General features: G+C 30.8%; 1 protein-coding gene and 1 pseudogene across 2 annotated transcripts; both read right to left on the bottom strand.

Annotated features, from left to right (window-relative positions):
• LOC104747734 (putative receptor-like serine/threonine-protein kinase At5g57670) lies at positions 1-2,927 on the bottom strand (annotated as a pseudogene). Its single transcript, XR_015581316.1, has 7 exons — positions 2,552-2,927; positions 2,203-2,463; positions 1,947-2,104; positions 1,755-1,834; positions 1,525-1,660; positions 1,038-1,186; positions 1-302 (listed from the first exon to the last, which is right to left on the bottom strand). The product of XR_015581316.1 is annotated as a putative receptor-like serine/threonine-protein kinase At5g57670 (transcript).
• Positions 2,928-9,974: 7,047 nt separating this feature from the next.
• On the bottom strand, positions 9,975-10,373 carry LOC147927337 (uncharacterized). Its single transcript, XM_087487410.1, has one exon. The coding sequence runs from the start codon at positions 10,371-10,373 to the stop codon at positions 9,975-9,977; it is 399 nt and encodes a 132-aa protein (XP_087343536.1).

Raw genomic sequence — 10,373 nt, 5'->3', positions numbered from 1 at the left:
TAAAAATAAATAACACCTCATTGAATACTACAATTGTTTACGGAATAGACAACTCTAAACAAATATATACAATAAAAACAAAATTGAATTTTCAACAATTTTACAACTAAGTTTTAGATCTAGCGACTACGATGTGAAGAGCTTCGATTAGAGATAGAGTCAGGAGGGGAGAGTGAGATTGAAGAATCACATTCACAATCCTCAAGATCTTCATATCCCCAAAACTCTTCTTTCACTTCTTCTTCCTCTTCCATTTTCCATTTCTCCTTCTCTATATCTTCTCCTTGTAGTACTTCTAATACCTGATGTACCATAACGAATCCACACATAGAAAATTAGCAATATATATATATATATATATATATATATATACATATATATATATATGAATATATCTTAACAATCAATCTTGTAATAATGTAGTAACATCTTTTTAAATTATATATTTGATTAGTTTAAGTGTCGGTAAATGAGCCTCTTTAAACCATAATACTTTTCTTCACTATTTCAATAATCACAATAGAACTATAGTGCTTGTTTTGTTTTGTATGGGACTGTGATTAAGATTAGGTGTCGGTAATTGAGCTTTTTCATAAGTATATTATAGTACGTGTTTTTAATTAAATTGAAAAGTTGAAAGGTGTTGCTTTTCATAAAAAAAATCAATAACAAAGAAAAAGTAACATAATACAAAAGGTTTGATGTATATGTCGTATTAAATAATGATGTTTCTAGTTAAGGACCAAAGACATTTTTTTAGTCACGCAGCCGATGAGCTAACTGAAAAGCGATCGTTGAGTAACATATCGACACGATTACGTCTCATTTATGAACCAATCATCAATTACTATTTTCTTTAATAAAAGAAACTATAATTTCATGGCACCTAGTTATTCGTATGTTGCTCAAATAAGGGTTTCACTTATACTATAAATGAAGGGAAAAAATAAACAAATGACTCACTATTAAAAGAAAAAATAAACTAACATATATATTGAAGTATTAATGGTTATGATTAATAAGCTTCATGAACGTACCTCGATCATGGAAGTCGACATAGAGAGGATGATCGGATACAGAGAGATGCCGCGAAAGCTATTCGATGAAGTTGTTGGATATCAAACTCTTCACTGATCCTCGGATCCACCAGCTTCTCAATATCTCCCTCTTTTATAATCAGTTTTGCCTGAATTACAAAATAAAATTAGCAACTCTACAAATTCGTATATATAACAAAATAAGAAAATACATTTCTTAGGTGTACAAAAAGACCTACAACATCTAAAATGTTGAGTTATTGGTGGAATGTAAGTTTGATTGATAAAACTATATGATGTAAAAGTGATTAAACAGCTGTACAAAATTTCCAAAACTTTTACCAATCACATTTTGGAAGTATATGCATTTTAATAATAAAAATGTTTTTGGAAATTAGTCAAACCCAAAAAAAATAATTTAGATAACTTATGCGATAAAATAACCGATAAAACCGTAAATAAAAATCAGAGTTAATTTAGAATTTACCCAGCTGTGTAGGCTCTGATGAGAAGCATCAACAGGTTTTTTACCGGAAATGAGCTCAAGCAAGAACACTCCAAAAGCAAATACATCAGTCTTCTCATCTACAATCCCATGTGTATAGTATTCTGGTGCTAAGTGCCTGTTTGGTTTATTTTAAGAAATGATCAATTAGTATTACTAAACAAAATTAGAAACTTTGTTAAAAATAGAAACAAAATTTGAGTAAAGAGTACCCAAATGTGCCTTCAATTGGAGCAATGGAATGATGAGACCATTGAGAAGGCAGCCATTTTGCCAACCCAAAATCAGATATCTAAAAAACAAAAAAAAATTATTGACTCTTTTAATAATATAAAACCAAATGAAATAAGTGATTAAACAATAAAACAGTAGAAAAATAAGAGAAAAAAAAACAGAGGAGGGACCTGTGGTTGATAATCTTGGGTTAAGAGAACATTAGAGGATTTAATGTCTCTATGTATGATCCTTCTCTGACAACCTTTGTGTAAATAATGAAGCCCTTTTGCTGTCCCAATTGCAATTTTATACCTTGTCTCCCACTCCAATGGTGCTTGATTCAAATCTACACCAATAACAATAAAACAATCTTTAATATACAAACAAACAAAAAAACAGCACATAACTCAAGAATTGTTGTAACCCAAGATATTGTGGGTTTACCATGAAGGAGAGAAGCAACAGAGCCTCTAGAAGAGAAGATGAAAACAAGATAGAGACCATTGTCAATACAACAACCAAGAAGAGACAAGACATTAGGGTGCGAGACATGTCCAATTGTTCCAATCTCCATTAAAAACTCTTTCTCTCTCCTCTCATCATCTCTGCCTCCTCTTGTTATCCTCTTCACAGCTATCTCTTCGCCATTTTTACTTAATACTCCTTTATACACTTCTGCAAATCCACCTCTACCTACCAAGTTCTCTGCAAAAGAAACACAAACCCTTTTAGTCTAAAAAAAGACATAATAGGAAGTGAAGTTTTCAAGAAGAAAGAGATGTACAGAACAAACCTGAGCTGAAACCGTTGGTTGCGTCGTAGATTTCATCAAAGGAGAAACATTTCCATTTAGGTCTTTGAAACTGCTCTGTTTCTTGAAAACCCTCGACGCATTTGGTGTGAGGAGGAGTTGAGTTCTCAGAGTCAGAGTCGAAACTGCGTCGTTTGAAGGAGAAGAGACGTTTCAAGCTGTTGCTTCGAATGTACTTCATTTGTGGATGGAACAGAGTTAAGAAGAAACTCGAGGTTTTATGCAATCACAGAGAGAAGAAGAAGAAGAAGAAGAGATGAGAAGGGAGAGAGAGAGAGAGAGAGAGAGAGAGAGAGAGAGAGATTATTATTATCTGTCTGTTTTTTTTTTTTTTTTGGTATCTTGTGAATAAAAACACAGAAGAAATAAATTTGGGTTGGTGAAGGTTTACGGTGAGGTCGACCACAGAGAATTAGGTAACGTAAGAGAAACTGTGTTTGGCGTTTTTAAGATTTCCACGTTTGGCGATTAGAGAGTTATGAGAAGAAGTGTTGTTTGTTGTGTTACACAAAAGGATGAATGAATGAAAAGAACATTGTGTTGTGTGGTGTGGGTGAGACTTTAATGGTTTTTTTATGCTTTTTTTTTATCTCACAAGGCAGGTAGCTTCGCTGGAGGATATCCATGTTCTCAATTTTACTTTTTATTTTTTTCTCTCTTTTTTTTTTCTTATATTTTGCCATATTTGTTTCACAAATTTGAGAGTTCGGAAATTATAGGTAAGGAATAATTTTACGGGTAGAATCAGAATGAATTTTTTGGTTTGTTGTGATATATCTATATCATATATGTAATCTATTTCGTTTTATTCATATCGATATTTTTTTTTCATAAACAATCCACTTTGGAAGTAATCGGATATATATTAGGTTATAATTTATCATTTTTAGTTAGATATACGTTCGGTTCTCTAAATTTGAAAAATATTAGATTGATGTTGTATATGTGTTTTGCTTCGTAAACTTACGATTATTCATATTTTTTCGAATCATTCAAGATGTATTGTACATCGAAAATACATAATACGTATAAAAGGATTATGACACCATATTTGTCTCCAGCCATTTTTGAATATGTACAAAATGAGTTAGTATATAGTACCATGCCAAATTTATTTTTGAAACGTAAACATCGTATTTGAAATTTGGCTACAAAGACTGCAATAGAAACATACAAATTCTTAAATCGATTGAGTTAATGACGTTTAGATATTTAGAGGAAGTCTATTGGGTGTATTTGGGATTCGTCAAATAATTGCGGTCAGATTATTGTCGAGTAGTTAATGAAGTAAAAAAAACAATGCTACTTTTGACAGAGATATATAGGATTCTTTTATCTTTTTTGGTGATGTAGAATGGATTCTTTATATTTTAAAAAGTCAAGCCTAACATATTTTGCTTATTCAAGTGAAACTATTGTTAGGTCGTCCAAATTTTAATTCTCTTCGGCCTAACTTAACACTCGTCAGTTTTACTAGCCCCAAATCCTAGCTAGAGTATCACTATTGGGTTATTTATGTTTTATCCTCAAATGTAAACATATAAACAAATGTATATCTGTTTTTGTGTTTGGGTTATCTTACGTTCAACTTCATGTTATGAAGAAGTTATGGCTCTGGCCTTTCATTTAAAGCGGAGTTGCTTAAATTGCAATAGAGAATCTTTTATTAACTATAATTATGATAACATAATTTTTCGTATAAAAGGGAACTAGCTTAGACTTAATTAAGCACTGGTAAATACAAATAAATACGAGCACCAGGTCAACCCTCTTTTGAGTTCATTTGAAGATTATAAATACTTATCTTCAAATCTGGATTACCATCAGAGCAACATATCAAAATATTAATCTAGATATGTATCATTATTGAGAACTATAAGAAAAAATATTGAACTATGTAAATATTGTAATATATTTAATTTGAACAATTTAGCTACTAATTAACTTTTAATTTTGATATATTACTAATTACTATACGCATGTTAATCTAACTAACATAAACAAGTGAAGAAGCAAAACATGTTCAGTTCAACTGAATGTTTCATCTTCTTCTGATTGTCTTCTCTACTTACATTTTATTCAAGTGTCCAAAGTTTATTGGCCTGTATAGATATTATATTAAGTTGGACGATACATGTATAATTAATTAATTAATTATTACAGCCTCACATCAACTTAAGAAGATCAGAAGACGACACATGGCACTTTACTTGGACATGATTGATCTCTTGTGAATGGAACAGTTTACTTAATGTCTCTACTGAGATAATGTTTTGTTTTAAAGCGACGTTGTTAATTAAATTGATACTGGACATGAATAAACAAATTGACAGAAGTACATTATTAGTGGTCGATTTTGTTTATAATATTATTAAGTTACACTAGACGAACCTTGGTTATTTATCGAGAGGTCTTATCTAGAAGGGACTTTTACAGAAGTTAGTGTATTTGATTTGAGAATTATACAAAGGAGTTAATAATATATATATATATAATGTGTGTATGTGTGCACAAGCTACACAAGTTTATTTGTATATGTAGACTATCTCTATTCATAATAGATTTGATGTTTTGAGATTTTTTTTTGTTTCTATAATGGGATTAAATTTGTAGATTAAAAACCTGAAATGATTTTTTAATTTTTTTCCAGGTGATATGTTTATCTAATGTTTATATTTTTTTTCTTTCTAATATAAAGTAGTTATAAATTAATATATAAATAAAACAATAATATTTTTTTAATATGTGTAACAATATCAAAACATCTGTCTACTATAAATAGAGGTAGTATTTTAGAAAAATTAATACTGAATATCCTAATTTTGTGAGAACGCTTGACTTATTTTAGGGATAAAAACATTTTGGTAGAAGTTTTCCACATATTTACTATACGAAAAACATTTGATTCAAGTTTCAAATAAGACCAAATTTACTCGCAAAGTTTACATCAAAAATATCGAATATATATATATATATATATACCATATCATTAATCCATATAATTCACACTGGTTACCTTTTTTATTTTTATTATTATTTTATTTTTGTTTCTCATCATTCACCACTGATTACCTTAAAAGTTAAATCCATATATATATATATATATATATATACTACATTTCCATCACATATGAAAATTAAATTGTGTTCTTATAAAAATATGTTTTTTTCTTTTCAGCGAAATTTCTGCGACCAAAACGCTTTTTATAACAAGTTTACATATATTAATTGAGGAAGAAATATAAGACCGTCGGTCGAAGACGATATCAAAGTGAAGACTGAAGAGCACATCCATACATGTAACCAAAGCTATCAAGACGGCGACATTTTACTTTTGTTCACGAGACCCCAAACCATTCTCCGTTGAGAGACCTCGATTCTTTATATCAGATAGCGACAACAACCTTACATTTTATTGTCAGCTAAGCATTTCATATTGGAATTTTTTATTATTGTTATACAGAGATACATTTTTGTTTGATATCATATATCAAAATTATTATTTATTTTTTTTTTGTTAAAGGGTTTTCTTGCATTAACATAAAAATATAGAGATTACAAAGGAGCCTTATCACCACAAGTAACAAAAAACAGAGTGAGAGGAGGGAAGGGACAACTCATGTGCCAATAAGTAGAAAAAGAGAACGAAAGAAAGAAAACAGAAGAAAAGTGGAGAGAATTGCAGGTCCGAAGCAGATATCAGAGAGTTGCTTAAACGCCAATCGATTTCAAACTCAAGGTTGAGCAAGCCTTGGTGGGAGAGACCCATTCCAACATTGAAGTAGAGTAGCCCACTTTTGATTCTTTAATAGTAGACTATGGGCTCTATTTCTGGATGCATATAACACATTCCGTAGAATAACAGAAGAAGGGAGAGTGGTTCCATCATGATACCTACGGTTCCTCTCTCTCCATACTTCATATATGCACGCTTGCCAAGCTTGAAGCAGGCCGATAGAGATGTCACTGCTGGGGGAAGCAGAGGGGAGCCATTGAATAATAAGATCCCATTCAAGAGGGGGGGGGGCCATGGATAATAGCTTTGAGACTATTTGGGTCCAAATTTCCGCTGAATAGGAGCATTGGAAGAATAGATGATCCCTAGTCTCTTCCTCAGTACCACAGAGTAGGCAAGTTTGTTCTACATCGTATCCCCACCTCTTCATTCTGTCTAAGGTTGGGTTCCGATTTAGAATAAACAGCCATACTGTAAGAGCATGCTTGGGAATTCTCGCTTTATGCCAGACTAGAGATGACCAAGGTACCAAAGGCTTACGCTCCCTGATTGAATTCTAAACATTACGAGAGGAGAAAGATTTCTCGATCTGCCCATCGATCAACCAGACAGTAGTATCACTTACGGAAGAAGTACGGATGGTAGTGATAAACGCATACAAGAGGGTTTGTTTCTCTGACCTAGCAGCAGTTAGGTTCCATCCTGATGGTGTAATCAACTCCTGAACTGTTGAGAACAGAGGAATTCCTAGACATATCAAAATTATTTCACCCGTGAAGATCTTCTTTAGATATAGTTATCGAAGTTGCTTAACATTACAATCTGTTAATCTAAAGATGTTCAACATCAATTACCTACACAATTCTGATTTTTTTTTTTTTCATTCAATTATAGTTTATAACATGTAAATCAAATGATTTTGATTAAAAAAAAAACATGTAAATGTAAATTTAGTAAGATTGATTTGGTAAAATTAGTAAGATATATTTTTCATTCCGTTATAATTTTTAAAAGATGTAAATGAAAATTTAGTAAGATTGATTTGGTAATACATCATTATTCATTAATTAGTCACTACCAATCGGAATCCATTATTTCAGACTTGACTAGAACGTTTGGCTTATTAGCTACTGTATTTGGTGTAAGACCTGGGGTCCCCAAAATCATTTGAATGCTGTACATTATAAGTCTTTTTAATTACTTTTCTAAATCATTAGTTCATTTTGTAAATTTCCGATGCTATAGGGAAAGTACATTGTTTTATAAATTAGTGTCCTACCATTATAATTTTTTTTTTTGGTTTTTCCCTGTCTTTAAATTTACAAAGATGAGTAGGAAGAAATCTATTTTTTGTATGTAGATTTGTATATCAGTATATAGAAACAACATAATTCAACCGAATATATGGTAGAGTAACAAAGTAAATAACACAATGACCACATTAAATCTAAAATGAAATAATTTTTAAGCTGGAATTTTCTAACAAGTACTACTACAGTAAAACCTCTATAAATTAATAAGGTCAGGACAAAGAAATTTTATTAATTTATAGAGGTTTTAATTTATCGATAAATTAATAATTATTAATTTATCGATAAATTAATAAAATATTAATTTATGAAGAGATTTTCTCATTTTCATAATTTTATATTACAAAATAAGATATGTACTTTTGTTATCATTCACATTTTTAAATAATGTTTTCAATTTATAATCTTGGCTATCGTAATATGATGAATGTTAATTGTTTACTAGATTATCTAAGTAAAAATGATAAATGTTAGAAGTTTAGAGTTTAGAAGAAATTGCTACTAATATCCTTCCTGGTAATGATGAAATCGAAAAAGATATTGCGGTACCTTAAGAACCAGTTTCTAAAGAAGCAGTTATCGCATCTAGGACTCTCCACAATTTTTGAATGCAATTTAAGAAGATAACAATGAAAAAGATTAGAGATGAGCTTCAACAAAAATATAAAATCAAGAATATGCAAACAACAATAGAGTCATATTTCACTAGATTTTCTTAGATAGGTAAACAACAAAAGAGTCATATCTCACTAGATTTTCTTAGATATATATGTATATATATTAGTTTATTTAATTTATTAATTTATGATATTGATGGGACTATATTTTTACATAGGATTTCTAAAAAAATTATTATCTTATTATTTTATCGAAATGTGTCATTTTTTACACCGGCTCAACTTGGGACCGGAAAAATTTATTAATTTATAGCGATTATTAATTTAAAGAGTATTAATTTATAGAGATTCTACTGTACATTAAACTATTTGCACATCATTATAAAAAGCTGAAACGAGTAATGTCAGTTAAAAATTTTATATACTCGAGAAGTTTGATTTACTTTACGGGGAGAAATAATTGACTAATGCGATCTTTTTATAGAAGTTCGAGTTTTAAAGATAACATAATTGGACGAGGAAATGGTCCCCAAGAGACGAACAGTAAAGAGTCTGGCCAGTTTTGTTATAGTGAAAAAGAAAGATTTTCGTATTTTACCGATACCGAAGTACGCATGCATGCAATAAAGTTGGCCTTTGCATTCTTCACGAGATGGTGGAGAAGCAACGCTACAAAAACAGTGCCCTTTTATTAATGAGGGTTTCGGTTCAACCGTTTCTGTTTGAGCCAAATTCAACTAAGTTACTTTTGGTCGTCAATGCTAATCATATACTTTTTGTAACTAAAAGAATGGCTTTTTTGAACTTCTTTACATAGATCATATACAAATTGTTTAAACTCATAATTTCTAATATTTAATTGAATTAATGGTATTTATACCATACCAAATGTCAATCTCAAAAAAAAAAAAAATTCTCCAAATGAGAGTAATATGTTTCACTTTCCCAAATTATAAGATGTTTTAGAGAATAGTAGCACGAAAAGTAATTAAAAAATCATTTTTTAACACTACACATCAATTAATAATTAGTTAAAAATATAATTCAACTAATCATAAAAAAGATTGCAGAATCCAGTTAGGCAAAAGTATCAAACAACATAAAAATATGTATAGTAATTTATAAAACATCTTATAAAATGAAGCAAAAAAAATTCTTAAATATCTTATATATATGTATTATGGGCCGGGACAGAGGGGGTGTTTCAATTTATGAGAATCTTGAGAGCTAATATTGTGAATTGCAATTTGTTAAAGTGTGTGGAAACTAGAAATTAGTTACAAAATATCAACAATTTGTGTGGAAAATAAAAATCATTCTTCTAAGAACAGGAATGTGAATGAGGTATCTGATCATGATTAAAGAGTACATCTCACAAGGAAACTCTTACCATGCAGTCTCCGCTATATAAAGTGTTGGAACTTAATATGTTTTGTATGTGACAAGAACACCGATCACTAGACTTCTCCAGGCTGACATTGAGAGGCTGATCGTATCTTATGATCGCATTATATGAGAGACTGATCGTAAAAAATTTGTAGAATTTTTGAAACTATAAAAAAACAGATTTGAAAAAATCATTATTTCACAGAAAACTAAAAAATCTACAAAAACTATTAACGTAAGGAAACTAAACGATAATGAAAATACTAGTACTTATATATTACCTGAAATTTTTTTTTTGGGGCAAACATTACCGTTTTTTTTTTTGGTCAAACTCATATATTAAGAAAAGGAAAGAGTTAGCCTCCAAACGAGGAGGAAGGTAATACAATGAGATTCAAAGAGGAAGATAGAGCTGATTTAGCTAGAGCATCAGCAGCAGTATTGTTTAAACGAGGAATAAAGTTGAAAGAGATAGAGGAGAAGACAATCTTTAGACATGAAATGTCATGGAGAAGTCCTGAGAGCTCCTTGAGGCTACCAGCAGAATTGAGCAGCTTGATGAGGACTTGAGAGTCCGAGAAGATCTTTAAAGATCGAATTTGAGAGATATGAGCGAGTGAAGCGGTGTGAACCAGAGCACTTCGAATCGCCAGAGCTTCAGCTGCGAGAGCTGAAGGAACAAAAGAACGTGAGGAGGTATCCTGCGAGATGATAAGACCATTCGCATCCTCAATGATCCACCCCGCACCAGACAT

Source organism: Camelina sativa, chromosome 15 (assembly GCF_030686135.1).
Source record: "Camelina sativa cultivar CO46 ecotype springtype chromosome 15, ASM3068613v1".
Classification (NCBI taxonomy): domain Eukaryota; kingdom Viridiplantae; phylum Streptophyta; class Magnoliopsida; order Brassicales; family Brassicaceae; genus Camelina; species Camelina sativa.
This window is presented reverse-complemented; position numbering and strand designations above follow the sequence as displayed.